The sequence below is a fragment of the Sorghum bicolor genome, chromosome 1, assembly GCF_000003195.3.
Source record: "Sorghum bicolor cultivar BTx623 chromosome 1, Sorghum_bicolor_NCBIv3, whole genome shotgun sequence".
NCBI lineage: Eukaryota > Viridiplantae > Streptophyta > Magnoliopsida > Poales > Poaceae > Sorghum > Sorghum bicolor.
In genome coordinates this window covers 4,790,134-4,808,110 of record NC_012870.2, presented here as the reverse complement: position 1 = coordinate 4,808,110, position 17,977 = coordinate 4,790,134, and the positions used below count along the sequence as shown (strand labels likewise).

Genomic DNA, 17,977 nt, shown 5'->3' with positions numbered 1-17,977 from the left:
AGGTATATATGTAGGACTCAATGGCTCATGATTTTACCATGTGTCCATATTCAGCACACTTCTTTACAAAATATCTAACTCTAGAAGCACAGTCTCCGGTTAACGGAGACGGACGATGTCTTTAACCGGAGACACGGACCAGCTCCTCGCCAGCAAAAAACGGACAATCTGAATGTCGTTTTATCACTCGTGATCATCGACCTCAACGCACGCACGACTTAATAACAGCGGCTTCTTTATGTATGGAGCACCCATATATATATGGGTTGCATGCTCTGTTACAGCTGTTGTGATTCAAGAGCTTCTGTTATACATCTTTGGTGATTCAGTGTCTTCCTTCTGCGTGCAAGCTATTACAACAACGTCTGCTTCTGATGACGAGAAGTGCATAGGGATTGAACCTATCTTTTGCAGCTGTCTCAGGACTTGTGATTGGTGGAAGGTAAGATAATGTAGAACTGATCGCCTGTACTCATTCATCCATGACTGCAAAATTAAATTACAGGTCATTGACATTTCACAGTAGGTTAAAATAGGGCGAGGGCCATACACTTACTGAGTCAGTGTTCATGTTCAAATCCTGTGTACCTTTATAGCACTCCTCAACGAGCAACTGAACTCTCAACGAGCAACTGAACTTAACTTCTATGCTGACAAGCGCTCCTCAACGAGCAGGGGTAGTCTACACCAACAACGCCACCACCCCCGTGAGTGTCCTCGGCGGCGGAGGCACTGTGTTCGCCCACCTCGAGTTCCCGCCATCCGCTGCCGTAGATTTATCTTGCAAATTAGTCTTATTTTGTACCATTAGTTTTCCTAGCAAAAATGCCCGTGCGTTGCAACGGGAGAAAAAAAGCTATCAAATCCATATCTATATCTCTATTACCTAATTATATATATCTATATCTAATAATAAAGAGGTAAAATTTTAGGCTCTTTTTTTGCCCATCTATTTTTTTGTCTATCTTCCTCTAACTACCGAACAATGAAATGTTTCTTTTATGTGGACTTATATATATAACCCATGCTCATACGAGTTAGAATAACTTGCGTCTAAACCAATATGTGGAGTAGAAGTCTTAATATAAATAGATTCCTCACATCCTAAGTATTCTAAATAGAACTCTTAATAGTCAAATAGAAAAGGATAAGAATTATGTTCTTTATTTTGCTCCACTTTCTTTATTTAGGGGGTGTTTAGTTTCCCTTTTTTCAAAAAATTTAGGTTTTGGTCAACCATTTTGCAAAATGGACTAAACACTATGCAAAAATTTTGGCAAAAAATGTGGTTATTCTCCATTTTGTATTTTGACCTTAAGAAACCAAAAAAAACCCAAAAAGAGTCTCAAGAGGCTCTCATGAGGACAATAAATTCTGCATTTTGGATGGAACTAACCATGACCCTAAAAATTTTGGCCTTTTGTATTTCATCATTCCAAAGTAGTTGGTATTTTACATTTTGGATTCTATGAGAAACTAAACACCCCCTTATTTAGATGTCAATCGGAGGAAAAAAAAGCAAAGTCCTATAGTTCCTTCTTCTTCTCTAATAATAAAAAAGGAAAAATTTCTAGTCATTTTGGATTTTAGTCGAGCCCAACTATTCGCTTGTTTCGGTCTAAAATTGGTTTAAACTCGTGTGAGGCTTCTGAGTTAGATTCAGCCCATAACTTTCTTTTTTTTTTCTAACCCAATTGGACTAGGAGTCTTCGTGCCATGAACAGAAAAATAAGCTAAAAATAATAGAAAATTAGGTCCGAACGAGAGGAGCATCGTTTAATTAATCTTACTGGTGGACATATAAAGATATAATGGACTGAAATTTTCACAATTATATATTAGGAAAAAGATAATTAATTTATATTTATTATTAACACTTCAAATTAGTACGTACTCCGTATCAAACAAGAGTTTACTGACTAGTACTATATTATCAAATTATAAACTAATTATATTCGAATAGATTTATCTTACAAATTAGTCTTATTTTGTACCATTAGTTTTATCATTAATTTATATTTATTAATTAACACTTCGAATTAGTACGTACACGAATAGATGTTTGGTCCAATAGAGTCCGACCAGAGTGCAGGCCCACCAATACAGCTTTCGTATCCTATACAAGTTCCCAACCACCCTATTATTTTTGTTTCAACAAAAAACCCCCCCACCCTATTATTCAAAAAAAATCCAGCCACCAATTCGAAACCCTAGATCTGTTTTGGTTCCTCGAATCGGGAAGCCGCCGCATCGCCGGAGCCTCTACCGCACGCCTCTTGCCGCCTCCCCTCCTCTCTTCTCGACGGCCGGCAGCTGCCTACTTCTCCGTGGGTAAGGCACCTCTTCTTACAATTCTCCCGATTTGTCTTCACGGTGATCCCCCCTGGTCCCCCCTAATTTCCTCATCTGTCTCAAGGTCGCCATGTCCGCGGCCATGTCTGCCGCCGCCGCCTCTGCCGCCGCCTCCCCCCCCAAGTGGGTGATGCTGGAGCGCTTCGTCTTCCGCATGGACGAGGCCTTCCCGGACGAGGACAAGTTGCCCATCAGGGCTTCCGGCATCACCCGGTGGGAGGCCCCCTTCGACATCGCCTTCGAGCTCGCCGAGCCCCCGGCGATCTCCCGCCTCTACGCGCGGCTGCCGGGCTTTCCGGATCCCTTAAAACAGGTGCCCTTAGCCATCCTGGCGAGCCACCAACATCTCGTCCTGTTTCGCGTCTGTATCGAGGACGATACATTTGATTTGCGGCAGGAGCTCTTCATCTACAGCGCCTCAGATGCCGACGACCCTTCCAAACTCAAAGCACTGCCCGCTTGCATGGATTATCCCCTCCATGGTGGTGGTCGTGGTGGTCGCCGTCGCCGTCGCCGTCGCCCTCCTCCTAACAAGGAGCAGCGACCGCGTCTGATGGCGGTCAGATCCATGGGCATCTTGTGCCGAGACCAACAGGAGTTCGTGGTAGCAGAACTACGACTTTTCAGGCCTGGCCGCTGCCCTGACCCTAAGGTCTGTGCCCCTGAGGTCTTTGCTGACATCTTTTGGCTGCACAAACTAGCTGTACCCACTGGTGCCATCGAGGGCAAATGGAACTCCTGCCGCGTACCAATCCGCAGCTTCTGCAAGAAGCCCGATGGTAATGGAATCCTTGGCTTCGAGAACCCCGACCCTGATGATACCTGGCAACTCTGCATCTGGCAGACCGACACTGTCATTCCTGTTGGCCGCTGGCTGTGCTGGATCGACTACTACCGTGGCATCCTCTTCTGCGATGTGTTCGGAGATCCCACCCCTACTGTTTCCTTCCTCCGCTTCCCTCTTGACGAGTTTCCTATCCGGGGCAAACCATCCAGCTGGCTGTATCGTGGCGCGTCCGACGTCGGTGGCAGAAAGCTCAAGTTTGTTGACATCGCCCGCCATGATGGCGTTGGCTATGGGGCACTCAAAACCAGTGTTGGTGGCTTCACCATCACCTGCCACACCCTCTCCTTAGAATCCATGGAGTGGAAGAAGGACTACACGGTCACCTCCAAGGAGCTGTGGTCTGCAAACGCCCCAAAGGACCTCCCTCGCCACATTCTCATGTTCCCTCAGGTGGACATCTACAGGCCACATGTGGTGCACTTCCTTTGCTGCGACTATGAGTACGTGATGATGAAGATGTGGGTGGTCACCATTGACATGAGCACCAGGATCGTGGAGTCATGTTCTCAGTATCTCAATGGGTTGGCGGACCTTCACACTGACAAGATTGAGTTGACCCAAGTAAAGTCTGCCTTTCCCTTGCCATTCCTTTCATCTGAGTTCTCCAAGTTCCTCTCAAGGTAATATATATTGCTTTGCTGCTGTTCTGGCTTTTATATTTCATATTATACTTAATTGATTTGTGCTGGTCGGTTGTATATTTATTTATGAATGCATATATGCAACTGCTCTTCACTTTAGGCCTTGTTTTTTTGGAGCATGTCCCCTCCCCCACCCCCCACCCCATCTCCAATGAATCCTGCATCGTCCTAGTGAAATTGAACCTATATGGAATTCCCGTTTTCCAAACAGGCCTGGCATTTCACTTACTCCGGAACCACCATCTTTCTCCAACTACAGAAGTACTGAAAATTCACATGAATCAGACATCACAATTTCATGTGAAACAAGTCAATTTCTACGAGAAAGCACAGGGTTCTATGAAAACAAATCATGTTTTCCAGGGGGGTCTAAACATTGGTAGCTTTTAAGTTTAAGTGAAATTTATTTATCAGGCATAAGAATGTTTAGAATTGTCAACACCTTCTTTCAAATCTTGGAAATTATTAGTATGGAAGCTAAGTATACCACTCAATTATCTTCAGTGTCTGTTTCTGGCAATTGTATCCTGTAAATATAGCACTATTACTTTACGAAAAGCCGGGTTTCCTAGAAGCAGATAGCAGGAAAGGACTTCAAGGTTCTCAAAATTCACCGCTCGTTAAATGCTACTCTTCACTCTTTAGCCCATCACATGCCTTTACCCAATTCTCATGTACATGTTCTGCCCTTGGCGGCTATCTTTCTTGCCTTGTCTAGAGGCATTGCAGTCTGTATCCGGGGAGCATTTTAGGCTCCTTTCTGTTGCTGTTTAAGTTTATGAAGTTTGTTATAAATAAACTAACAAAAACATCCTTTCATGCAGTGCCAGACCCTGGGCACCTGCTGCACGGGTCCTTACTAGAGCTTCCGTCACAGCACCCTCTGCAGCAAGCTTCAAGACACATGGTCTGGTGGACGTCCTTGTATGCAGTGGCAGACCCTGTACACCTGCCCTACGGGTGCTTACTAGAGGTTTGTTCGCAGCACCCTCTTCAGCAAGCTTCACGCCACGGGGTCTGGTGGAGGTCCTGTGATTTGCCCAGGCTCGATTCACGAGCTTGGTCGGCCACAGATTGCATGGTACCCTTCTCTTGCTAAGTGAAGCAAGTATAATATGAACATCCATCTGACCATTTTTCTCACAGTATTTATGTATTACAGGGAGAAGGATATGGATCGAGTCATGTCTGCCTGCATCACTTTCATGCATCACTTTGTGGTGTCTTCTTTTATGTATTGTATAGTCATTATAAATAGCGTCATTGTGCGGATGTGTCACTTCGTCCTTGAACTTGCCCGTGTCATACCAAGTTTGCATGCAAAATTTGATCGCTAAGTAACAGTATGACAATCTAAAGTACATTGGAATACATTACAGAACTTTTGTTTAGCTGCAATCCAATCCACCTCAGTTTCATGTATTGTGGGGGATTGGGAAGGACTAGGAGTGATTCAGGTGGAAGGCTCGACAGACATCGTCACATTATTTTTTGTTGGCTGCGTTACCGCACGTCAGCTGGCTCTGACCTGTCGCCCCGCCCCCGAAGATACCTTTCACGATGATGCCTGTGCTGCTGGCAATAGACCAACATAAAGGTGCAGAACATCACACAGGTTCACAAGCCCAATATAATGGTGCGGAACATCACACAAGTTCGGCAATATAAGGCCCTGTTTAGTTCACCACCCAAAATTTTTTCATCAATCCCATCGAATCTTTAGACACATACATGGAACATTAAATGTAGATAAAAAAATAAACTAATAACACAATTTAGTTGAGAATCGCGAGACGAATCTTTTAAGCCTAGTTACTCCATGATTAGCCTTAAGTGCTACAGTAACCCACATATGCTAATGATAGATTAATTATGCTTAATAAATTTGTCTTGCAGTTTCCTGACGAGCTATGTAATTTGTTTTTTTATTAGTCTGTAAAAACCCCTCCCGACATCCTTCCGACACATCCGATGTGACACCCAAAAAATTTTCATTTCCAATCTAAACAGGCCCTAAAGGTGCGAAACATCACACAGGTTCGTTGCAAACTTGCAATGCTAACAATACACACTGATAAATTTTAAAATTTGTGATTGTTCGATTGTGATGTTTACAAAGTTCCCAATTATCACTTTTGAAGAAGCACAAAGTTAGATTGTTCTTCCGTACAACACAAGCATCGTGCATTGTACCAGAATGATAACCATATAAATGTTTGAGTTCACACTATGATAGCACCAATGTTTGAGTTCACTCTATGGCCCCGTTTGGTTCCCTTTGCTAAATTTTAGCTAACTAAATTTTAGTCACTTTAGTAGTTAAAGTTCTAAACACATTGACTAAAAAGGAGCTAGAATAGTTTAGTCTCACTAGTCATCCAAGAGTAGCTAAAATAATTTTAGCTAACTAAAATTTAGCAAGTGGAACCAAACGGGGCCTATGATAGCACCAACTGAATGTAACAGCTCTTCATACACGACTTATCCTCATGTAACACGCGGACACACATAGTACCTGAAAAAAAAGAAGAAACATGCCCTGTGTCCATCAATCTGTTAGTCACAAAGCCTATCAAATCGAAAGCCATGATCTAGCTAAACAATGAATGACATCTTCGACCAACATTGTCCTTCCCTATATCATAGTTTTCAATCTAGCTGATGATGAACTTGACAGAGATGAAGTTGGTATCTGCAACACTTGGTCCTCTTATGACCTTGGGATGTGGTTGTAGATCACAGAGTGCACTCTAGATCTCTGCAAAACAAGAGTTGAAGGCTCAATCCACCATCATAAGCATTTAGATGATGGAGAGGAAACAATTTTATCCTCTCACCTGAAATTATCCATGAGTACATGCCCATGTGATAAGCTTGTATAAAAGAAAAGGCATTGAGGAAATATGATTGTACGGTGGTGTTGGTGTTTTTTTTAAATTGGTAGTCTGTTATGTGCTTTGAGTCTATTACTCTCGGATTCTTGAATCCTAGTCGACAAGGAGTTGCTCAGGAGCTTCCAACTTGTGGATCCTTCAAGGGTAGTTTGTATCACCCATTTGATTCTAGTGGATTTCTCAACTTGAACTTTATGGTCACTTGAGAGTTGGGGTTTGGTCACATCAACAATGGGGACCCAAGCATGCCTTTATGGTTTTGTCCAACCTTAGAGTAAATTTGTGTCACTTGTGTTCTACTTGTTCTTATTATTGTTTTGTGTAATTATTGTCAAATATTTGCTAGTATATTTGGGTGCATGAATCTTTGGAGATTATTTTTGTCCACCCTCTACGTGTCTTTGTAACGAATTGATTCTTATTTCGGTTGTAGATCTTTCAAATTTTGTTCTACTCCCTCAATTTCAAATTATAAGTCATTCCAAAAATCTTGGAGAGTCAAAATATTTTCAAGTTTGATCAAAATTATAGACAGAAATACTAAGATTTGTAACATAAAGTGAGTATACTATAAAAATATAATTAAGAAAGAATCTAATGATACTTAGTTGGTATAATAATAATAATGATTTTATCATATAAATTTGGTCAAATTTAGAAAAATTTGACTCTCCAAAATTTTTAGAATGACTTATAATTTGGGATGGAGAGAGTACTACTTTTATCTATATGAGAGACGGAGAGAGAGGTCCTAACCTCACACACACGCACACAAAGCCCCTCTAGTTATTTGCTATAAAATTGTAGAAGCTCAATTCACCCCCTCTGGGTGCTGTGTGCACATGTGTTGTCGTGGTTGCTAAATGCTGTTACGTCAGTACGTGCGCAACGCCGCCGTTCTACTTCAAGTCTTCAACGGTTCTACCACCTGTTTGCCTCCATTTTCCTCTATCATGATCTATTCGTACAGAGCCAAGATTTCGTCGAACATTTAGTTCAGAGTTGGACCTAGAGGTCATGCATGAACGCATTCATGGTCGAGCACGGCTCAGGTTCGTATATAAATCCGTCCCGCAGTTCAGCTCGCATTCATGAACTTTCAACCGCAATATTATTCTCCTCTAACACCATTAATCTGTGATTCCGTGCAGTCTCTCTTCTCCTTACGAATCCAAGATTCTCCACTTTGTGATGTCAATGCAAGCATGTGGTACTTGATGCTGTGGCGGCGGCTGCGGTGGCGGCCAAGCGTGCGACTTCAGGGTTCAAACCCCGCGACGACAGCGACGGCGACGGCGACGGCGACGCGTGCCTGGCCTTGATCTCAGTTGGCCGTTGAGCGAGCTCTCACAGCCTCGTAGGGCCATCGCCTACTGTCACCTGAACTAGCCACCACCTGCCGATGATGCAGGGAGCGGAGAAGCATCAGGGGAAGGGCATCGCTGGAGGAGGTTGTGCTATCTGCAACTGCTATGCTATTAGGCTGCTAAACTAGGGCATATTATATATACAATTGCATTGACAATTCGACTCAAGTTCCATCAATCAACGTCCAAACAAACCAATTTATGTGCTTTTTTTTTTCTGGACGTACGTTGACCTTCCAGACCGAGTAACTGACCACACATGTTCTTCAACCCAACCCACCTTCTCTGACGTTGCAACGGAAAGTTCAGAAGTCAGAATCGAGAGCAGCAAGGATCCACATTATTCTGGACAGCAACCAACCAAGATTCGGTTCCAGAGTTCCAATCGGCTGCGGCGTCCTCGAAAAAAAAAAAAACCAGCTTTCCGAATGGCATTTGGCAAGATGAGGTAAGCCTGGTTTGGTAGAGGTGAAGAGGGTCTAGTAGTATTTCGCTAGATCTTGTGACGTCCCTTGTGTTGTGCGTGAAGGCACTAACAAGACGAAACAAGAATCGTCCACAGCGCTTCCTCGCCCCGCAGCACTCCATCGCCCCGCAGCACTCCATCGCCCCGCACCGGCTTACACTGTCCTCGATCAGCACCAAAGCCCAACCACAGAGGCGTTGCGCACCATCCTGTCCAGCAGGGGTGCAGGGATTGCATCCCATTCACACCCTCTCTGCCTCCAACTCCCCCTCCCTCCGCAACTCCTCATCCCTTCGACTCGCCCCTCCGCCGAGCGCCCCTGAGGCCGCCGTCGCCGGGCACCGAGGCCGCCCCTGCTGCTGCTGACGACGAGCGCCCCTGAAGCCGCCGCCACCGAGCGCCCTCCTCGCCGCTGTCTCCACCTCCAGTGGCGGCAGCGGAGGCGACAGCAGCGGGTACACCGGCGTGGGCCCCGCTCTACTCGACGGCAACAACTTGGGCGCACCTCAGTACCGCAGCCGCGACGATTGATTCCAGCCCCCTCGATACACTCCGACACAGCTCCCCAGACACCTCATCCACTACTGGCCCCTAGCAAGCTCCCCCAGATCCTCCGTTGGGTGAATCTTGCCGGCAAGCAAGGTAGGCAGCGCGGGTGCGTGGCTGACTAGAGAGGCGCCGTGGGCACCTAACCGGGCGTCGGTGCGGCATGGACGGCCGCCGAGCCGTTGTGGTGTTTCGGGCAGCGTTGGTGCCTTGACCACAAGAGGAGGGGACGAGAGCTGTGAGCACGTGAGAGCAGCACGGCCGAACACCTGCTAAGCCGCTGCAGCGTCTTGGGCTGCGAGGAGGCCGGCTGCCGCTGTGGCACGCTACGTCCAGGTCCACCACGAATGCACGAGCTGTGCCCACCGGCCAGTGTAAGCCACACTCTATCTGCTACGTGTTTGTTAAAATGACTGAATAATTTGTTGTTATGAACAATCTGCTACTTCTGACACAGATTTTCTATGGCACAATAAATGCGCAATTTGCATTTCCCAATTTATGATTTATTTTCAGTTTTATTCTTTTGCGACTGAATATTATGAGTGTTTTGAAACACTTAAACTTAAAATATGATTTCACTCCTAATGCTTGCTACCATTTCCTTTCCATTTGTGGTTTGACTGGTTCTATGTATAGTTGCACTTTCCATTTCAGTGTCTTACATAGCAATAGTAGCACAAATGCCCACAAGCTAGCTCTTGTTCTGTGTGCAGTGCAAGACAATTGTTTCAGAACCCATGACCATGAGCTGTACTCATATCTACTAGCGTTTCTCAAGTGTGTACAAATCTGTTGCAAAACACTGAAATAGTAGTTGAACTCTAACAAGTGAATCTGTTTTTGTCTCTTTTTTTGTTGGTCATTTCTCTGAAACAGGTAATTGATTGACACAATGCAAAAGTTTATTAAATATACGTTTAGTTAACTTTATCTTTACAGAAAAGCTATCTGATCACACATTCATTATTTTACTTATAAACAATACAAGACAAATGATATTTCATTTCAGTGGTGTAGATTACCCTCGAGCATTGCCGAGAATAGACAGATACAGTGATGCACTAAACTGAAACCAAACTTGCATTCTTATCAGGAGGTCAGACTCATGAGCTGCCTTTTCTGAAATAATTGCACTGCACAACAATGTTCAACATATACAGGTCATCCACTCCAATCCGTTGGTTTTTTGGCTGTTGCTAGCCAAACCTTTGCACAACACCCGTTGGTTTTTTGGCTGTTGCTAGCCAAACCTTTGCACAGCACTAAAATATAATTTGCAAAGGACTGAAATAGTAGCTGCATTCTAATTCTAACATGTCTCTGTTTTCTTTGTTGGTCATATCTTTGAAACAGGTAGGAGCTGGGGAGAGTGGAGACGGTAGCAGAAGGAGCCGGGGAGGGAGAGTGGTAGAGGCGGGGCGGTGTTCCGGTGGGGTCACATCACAGCCGGCGGCCAGCGCGCTGCCGCTCGCTGCTCGCTGCTCAGCCGCTCCCAGCTTCCCCCCTTGCTCGTAAGCGCACAACCCCGGTGGCGACGGTGCGACGCCTAGCCCTTGAGCCAGGACTCCCTGGCCCTGGCGTCCCGTTTGAGGCTTCGAGCACCGTGTCCTGGCCGGCCACAGCAGCAGCATCGTCCTCGCTTGCTCCCTTGCCCTTCTGTTCGCCGTTGTCGCCAGCGGCGTTCCATTTTGCCCCGCGATCTGTGGACGCAAGGAGCAAGGTTTGCCCACCTAAATCTGCAATTTAATATTGTTTCTTGACTAGCCTATGCCCGTGCCTTCAAATTTTCAACACATAGTACCCAAAAAAATCAGTGAGTCATATCAACGAACAAATACTCTCATACTATTCTAAGACACCTTCAAATAAATAAGCACCAATTTTAGTCAGTGTCAAGACAAGTACATGAAAAATTGGCTTCGTTGGGGCCTCGTCTACTAGGTTCATATGGGACTGCCTTCAGCTTGCCATCGCCAATGTCATTTGCTAAAGGACTGAAGATCTCTCAAGCAACCTGAAAAATTGAAAGATGCAGTTTTGGAGCAAAACAGAAATGAACAAGTCTCAAATAGAGGATCTTGCTTCCTTTCCTACCAGCCATCCCTTTACTAAGTATTAGTTTGCATCCGAAAGAACCCGACCCCTCCCTCACACACTCATGTTGGTATTGCATGAGTCGGCAGGAATTCTTGTGCCACTTTAAGACAGGACTCGGCAGCCACAAACATGAGTGCTACATGAACTTCTGAGCAGATGAAGGGTGCTGTACTTGAGCATTTTCCTATAAATTATTTGTGTAGTATTTTAAGTTCTAACCTTTGGTGTCATTAAATTGGACGACTGATGCAGCATTCGCCAACTACTTGCAAATATATATCACTCTTTCAGAGATTGCGCAGAAGCTAAAAGTAATAGTCATTTGATCATTTCCTGGCTTCTATTGCACATGTTATAGGGTCCATTTCATTCTAGATACATTCCTCCAACTACTTGTTATCTGTCGGGATCTGAAAAATGGAAATCAGTATCCGCTCATATTTTCAGGTGTTCTCAAAATACGAAGAATGAATAGTCTCTTACAAGTAAATTTTAGTCATCTAATTTCCTATATTTTATTGTTTTCAACCAGTAAGTCAGTTTAGTTTGCTGTTGTCTGTGTGTTCTTGCAAAAATTCACCAACTACTTGCTGTAAGTCAAAATTCACTGCTGACAGAATGGCTTATACTACAATGTTCATAATTTGCTTCAGTTAATAAATGTCTGGTCAGTGCCAATTCTGCATCCATACTTGATTAGAAGTGGTTTAATGCCATTTTGGGCTGGCTCTGCCTCAAAAGTTTTAAATTAGCACAATGAGTAGGCAATGTAATTCTAGATCCCCACGACACAAAAATAGGATAGCGATTTCAGTCAGTGGGCAGCTCTTTGTACCATTGGTTTTAATTCTTGCCTTCTTTCACATATTGTGGACTGCAGTGCCATGTTCTTATCATCATAGCTAATAATAGGGATCTAGAAAAATGTGGTTTTCTGATAATCCAATGATACTACAGATTATGATGCAATACTCTGATGGAATCCTATTCTTTATTATCTTCGATAGTTCTGTTTTTTTTTGAAAAAGATTGTTGAGAGAAATTGTTGTGTTTTTATTAATCCTGTCTGATATAATACTATTACAAATTAGTATCTGGTTACACGTCATTTGACCTCGCGGTATTCATATAACAGGTTTGTGATCGTGAGAACCTTTAAAGGGATCGAGTAGAGAGAAGATGAAGTCAGGCCATCCAGGTTTGTTGAAAATTGAAAATTTGATACTCCTTTGAAAATTGAAAATTTGAGACTCCTAATTTAATTTTTTATACTTTTATATTGTGTTGAATTGTATTAAATTTTTTTAAGATTCCCGTAGCAACGCACGGGCATATGCTAGTCTATACGTGAAGCAAGAACTTTTGCCATCTTTACCTGTCGCTTGCATGGCTGCAGTTTTCGTGTAATTTTGGTAGGCCTCTTATATGATAGCTAGCTGCCTGATAGGTTGTTTATATTAGTGCGTGTGAACAATAATGGTTAACTTCAGGTTGTGGAGAAAGGGTCATTCCAGACGAGTATAACATTAAACAACCCTGACATAATCCATGGAAAAGATTTAACTCTGACGTGAGGCATGACAAGGGCCGATCGACTTCTGAAGCTCAGAAGAAAAAAAAGGGCGGAAAAAAATTCTTTCGGCGATAGATAGGAGTGAGAAAAGGCAAGCATGGCACACAAAGAAGTCCGGAACTCAGATGACTTGAAGTGCACTTCACATGTCACTCCTTGAGGATCGCATGCACTTGGACAAGTCGGATGACCTTGCCTTCTAAGGCAGTAAGGTACAATAGATTATGCTTTCACAAAGCAATCATATACTGTATTGAATTGGATCGGTACTTTTTTTTTCATGACTTGATCCATTCCACCTACGAGGACGACATTCAGTAACACACGAAAGAAGAGGCACCCGTGTGTGACACTAGCATAATCTCGAATTATCTTAAGTGTCCAGACCGATAAAAGAAAGGACCTAAACCGATAAGGAATTGATCTTTATCTACAAACCTGTCAAACAAACTCACTAAAGGATAGAAGACAAGTAAAATTAGTTTTCTTACAGTTTTGACACTAAAGGACAACAAAACTAGCGCCCCACTTAATTCGCCAAAAGGACAAGAAAATGTTATAGCTGCCAAGTAAATTAGTTTTCTTGAGGATCAGCAACCTTCAAGAAAATACTCCAGACCACCAAGGTAATTGTTTGTTTCATTGTTGCCCATCACCACCAAAAAAATTATAGTTTTTCTTGCCAAAGGGCCTCTAACTCAGTTGGTTAGAGGAATCCGGCGGTACTCCTTAGATTTTGGGTTTGACTCCCCATGAGAGCGAATTTTTATGGGTGGGGCATAGGTTCAGGGGTTTTCTTAACCTACGTGAGAAGGTCCGGGGTACTGTCTCACAGGTCGAGTTTTTATTTATAGTTTTCCTTGATTGTTTATAATTACACTTATAGTTTTCCTTGATTGTTTATAATCACACTTAGGGCCTGTTTAGATTTAAAATTTTTTGGCCCAAAGAGTTGAGAACTAAACGGGGCAAAAAAGCAAAAAAAATTTAGGGCCAAAATTTTAGGCTGCAACTGTGCACGCACTCCCATGGAAGTCCACCAATAACAACTTGGGCTGCATGCAGTTGCAGTTGTCATTGGTGGGCTTCCATCGGAGTACGTGCACAGTTGCAGTCTAAAATTTTTGCCCCAAAATTTTTTAGCCCCGTTTAGTTCTCAGGTCGCAATTCCACAAAAATTTTTCTCTTTAGGCCAAAAAATTTCAAATCTAAACAGGCCCTAATGAGTAACTTCCTTGGTGATGCTTAGAGACCGGCAAGAAAATATCCATATTCCTTGCCAATTTTTGTCAACTCTCAAGGAATACATATTTTCTCAGAGCTCTATGTAAACTACTAAGAAAACTACCGTTTTCATGGAAGTTTCATTTTGACACTCAAGGAAATGATCATCCCTCAAGGCAATTGCGGATTCGATAGTGTGATGTCACTGTAAAAGATTCTTTCTTTCTATTTTTTCTACAAAACATATATGAACCTATGCATATATAGGGCTTGTTTGGACGAAAAATTAATATATCTGGGGCCAGCTCACTTAGGCCATTTTTTTCCCAACGTCTAGAGCTAGATCGACTCGAACCAAATAAACCCATATACGCTCACCTTATTCTCATGAAAGTTTGTGAGAAACTAAGCCAACAGAATTTGAGATCACGAACATCTTGTTGTCACGTTGCCTATACCACAAATATTTTTTTTATAAAAAATACGAACATCCGTTTGGCTTATAGAAAACAAATTACATATGCATACTTCGCACAATTCACATTTTCAAATTAATAATAACCAAAGAAAGTCAACCTGCACACATGATCCTATTGTACTGATCACCTTTGACAAAATCAGCAAGTTGTGCAGCAGCAACCTGTGTTTTTTTTTTCAAACAAACTACGCGAGCAAAACCAGCAGGAAACAGGCGTATAAAAAACAGCAAACCGACGCATTGACCTCGAGATCATTGCTCCCTCTCTCTACTATATACTACTCCCTCTCCGCGACATGCACAGCGTTGACGTCGCACTCGCAACCTCTCCGGATCCGAGCAGCTCCTCCTCCTACCTTCAAACCCAAACAAAACCGCACCAAACGATCCAAAGCAGGGGCGCGCCACGGATCGCTGTCTGCACCAACACCAACGCCGACGCCTCACCTCGAGCTAGTCGTGTCGTGCGTGGCCACTTGGCTCGCCGCCTCGCCGGCAAGCTCGGCACGCCGCGATGGGCTCCGGCGGGACGCCGCCCGTGGGGCTGACACCGGTGGACAGCAGCTCCAGCGGCATGTTCAGCACCGACCGCATCGGCGGCTTCGGCTACGGCGTCGGCGTCTCCGTCGGCATCCTCCTGCTCATCACCACCATCACGCTCGCCTCCTACTTCTGCACCCGAGCGCCCGTCGACGCGGCGGCGGGGGAGGCTGCTCCGTCGTCCCGGCGGCGCCACGGCGGCGGCCGGGGCGGCGGAGCCGGTGGTGGCGAAGGCGCGCACGACGACGTCGAGCTCGGCATCGACGAGGCCACGCTCAAAGGGTATCCGGAGGTGGTGTACGGCGAGGCCAAGAAGGAGGCCAAGGCCGCCGGCAAGAAGGGCACCACGTGCACGTGCTGCTCCATCTGCCTCGACAACTACGGCGACGGCGAGGTGCTCCGGAAGCTGCCCGAGTGCGGCCACCTGTTCCACCGGGAGTGCGTCGACCCGTGGCTCCGCCACCACCCGACGTGCCCCGTGTGCCGGACGTCGCCGGTGCCCAGCCCCATGCCGACGCCGCTCGCCGAGGTCACGCCGCTGGCAATGGCCAGGATGTCGTCGTGACAACAGGCACGAACCGGCTTCTTTTCTTTTCTTTTCTTCTTCTTCTTCTAAAAATTCTTTGCTTTCTTGCCCATAGTCCATAGATACTGCTGTACCACTACCAGCAGTGTGGTGGATTTGCCATTGCCAGATTGGGGCACATGATAAATTTGAAAAAAAAAATAGAATGGGCGAAAATGTTCAGGATAGTAGGAATTAGAATAATCTTTTCTTGGGTGTAATTGTAAATTTGGGTTCAGCGTATTTTTGTTTTCTCCTTGATGAAAAACATAGCTTTGAATTAGGATTCTGTACGGATGACAAATATTTGACGAATCTTTCGAATTATATGGAACCGCGATTTTTGTTTCGCTGCCATCAGCAAGGCAAGGAACTTGGCCCCAGGCCCCAACAAGGTGTGAATTCCTGATGATAAAAATTTGGTGCAGTAATCCAAAAGATTCCTGAGAAATGTATATATCATTATCTCAAAATACAATTTCAGGGTATAAAGGAGATTGATTTCATACCGATACTCTGATCCATGACTTCAAATTGTTCTGTACAAAGATTTAATTTCACCTCTCCCAGTTGCTTCAATGTTCTTGACTTCTGGGGTCAAGTAAAACGAAGAATTAGACTAGGAAGTTCAGACTTCAGCCTCTCCTACAGCTTGATTATTTTTTAAGTTCTACTCCGTACTAGGCAGGTACTTAATGAATATAGAATATCAACCCAATGGTCCTAGAACATGCCCTTGACCTATAATGATGTACTACATGCAGCCCCCTTTGGCCCTTTTATCCCAGGTTTGCTGGGTCAACTCCTGTGGAAATTTCATTGTTCGTGCTTCGAAGTCATTGCGAACAAAGGATAATGTTGCATGCTGTACAAAACAAAGGCTAATGGCTCATTTTTTCCTACAGCTCTTCAATGTACCCAGAAATACGACTTCTAATTTGATCTTAAATAAAACAACAGTGACCCATCTAAACCAGCTCATTGCTCTGATTCAGACGAACTGATGATTTTCCCTCACATAATTGGCTAAGGAAACATTACTATTTGACAAAGGTTGTGCTGAAACGTATTTTCCCTCCAGACATAATTTCTCCCTGAAGGCATATGCACTGCCTGAAGGATAGAAAACTGGGGGGAGGGGGGGCATTTTCAGAAGAGTAAATTTCAAGGAACTAAAACTATTTTCGACATGTGTCACTGAACTACAACTATTTTGACATATCCACATACCTACAACGTTCTCATAAAACTACACGTATTTTCATCGTATATCATGTATCAAGAGTCGTCGTTTCATGGTGCCAGAAGTGAAAATAGCTGTAGTTCTATGATACATGTCAAAGTTGCTGTAGCTTTTAGGTGCTTAGGCCAAAATAGTTAGTTCTGATAGATTTGTTCGTTTCCAAATGCTGTACACGATCTTGCTACGATCAAAAGACTTTATAGCTATTTTGAATCTCTCTTGATGATATCTGCAGTACATGGGACATTTCCAAAAGACACGGCATTGGATTCCCTAGTAGTACCTTAACAGCAGTAAAGGGCAAACTAACCAATAACGTTTTTTAGATAATAATGTGGCAATTAGCAACTGAAAAGGACATGTAATCAGTTGATTCATCGTGCTTTACTAGTGTAATTCTGACATGAGGTTCACTAGCATACCTTTGATGCATGTTATTCCCTATGACAGACACATGAAACTCTGAAGAAGTCATGTAACGAGTCCCATAACAAATTTGTGGGATGTGTCTGAATCCCAACTAGTACAATACTACAATGTAAATGGGGCATTGTATTATTTTTTGGAATAGAGGGAGTATATAATGTTTAAATGGCGAAGACTTTCTGCTCGTTCAGTATTCCAATCGTACTATGGTACAATTATCAATCCACTGCCAACATCTATTGCAATCTGCAACCTTGTTCTCCCATCTAGTCCTGTCACTGTCTGCGCAGAAATAAAAGTACATATTTAACAAAAGATTTGCAAAGATTTTGTCCGGAATATACATATAATTAAGACATTCCTGCACGATTTTATTCTCCAAGTGATATATGATGAACATGAAACTGAAATGATCAATAAAACATCTCATCAATACTCAATACTATGTAAAAGCTTTTCCTCCGTGTATGAAGCTATGAAAGGGAGGAAGAGTTACGTAAAATTTGGAGTTCGATTGGCAATATTTTGAGACAACATTATTGTTTTCAAGAAATCTCTAGCATTAGCATTGCACTTAGAAAGCTGACTGACCCTTTATTAGTCAAAAAAAAAAAACTGACTGACCCAAAATGCAGCGTATAATAAAGAGTCCCAAAATGTTCGGATAATAGAAATATTGGGCTGGCGGCACGGAAAAATTGTAGCCCAGCCCAAC

At 43.7% G+C, this 17,977-nt stretch overlaps 2 protein-coding genes across 4 annotated transcripts; both read left to right on the top strand.

Annotated features, from left to right (window-relative positions):
• On the top strand, positions 2,149–5,238 carry LOC110431662. Of its 2 annotated transcripts, none has more exons than XM_021450922.1 (4): positions 2,149–2,331; positions 2,417–3,819; positions 4,665–4,921; positions 5,003–5,238. In XM_021450922.1, the coding sequence occupies exons 2-3, from the start codon at positions 2,423–2,425 to the stop codon at positions 4,873–4,875; spliced, it is 1,608 nt and encodes a 535-aa protein (XP_021306597.1). In that variant the 5' UTR covers positions 2,149–2,331; positions 2,417–2,422; the 3' UTR covers positions 4,876–4,921; positions 5,003–5,238. The 2 variants fall into 2 exon arrangements, with proteins under 2 accessions (XP_021306597.1, XP_021306598.1); XM_021450923.1 differs by having other exon boundaries at positions 4,987–5,238.
• LOC8084134 (RING-H2 finger protein ATL70) lies at positions 7,835–15,942 on the top strand. 2 transcript variants are annotated; one of them, XM_021448480.1, is made up of 3 exons: positions 7,835–9,487; positions 10,470–10,836; positions 12,349–15,942. In XM_021448480.1, exon 3 carries the CDS (start codon positions 15,003–15,005, stop codon positions 15,591–15,593), a length of 591 nt encoding a protein of 196 aa, XP_021304155.1. In that variant the 5' UTR covers positions 7,835–9,487; positions 10,470–10,836; positions 12,349–15,002; the 3' UTR covers positions 15,594–15,942. The 2 variants fall into 2 exon arrangements, with proteins under 2 accessions (XP_021304155.1, XP_021304190.1); XM_021448515.1 differs by lacking the exons at positions 7,835–9,487; positions 10,470–10,836 and adding an exon at positions 10,845–11,880.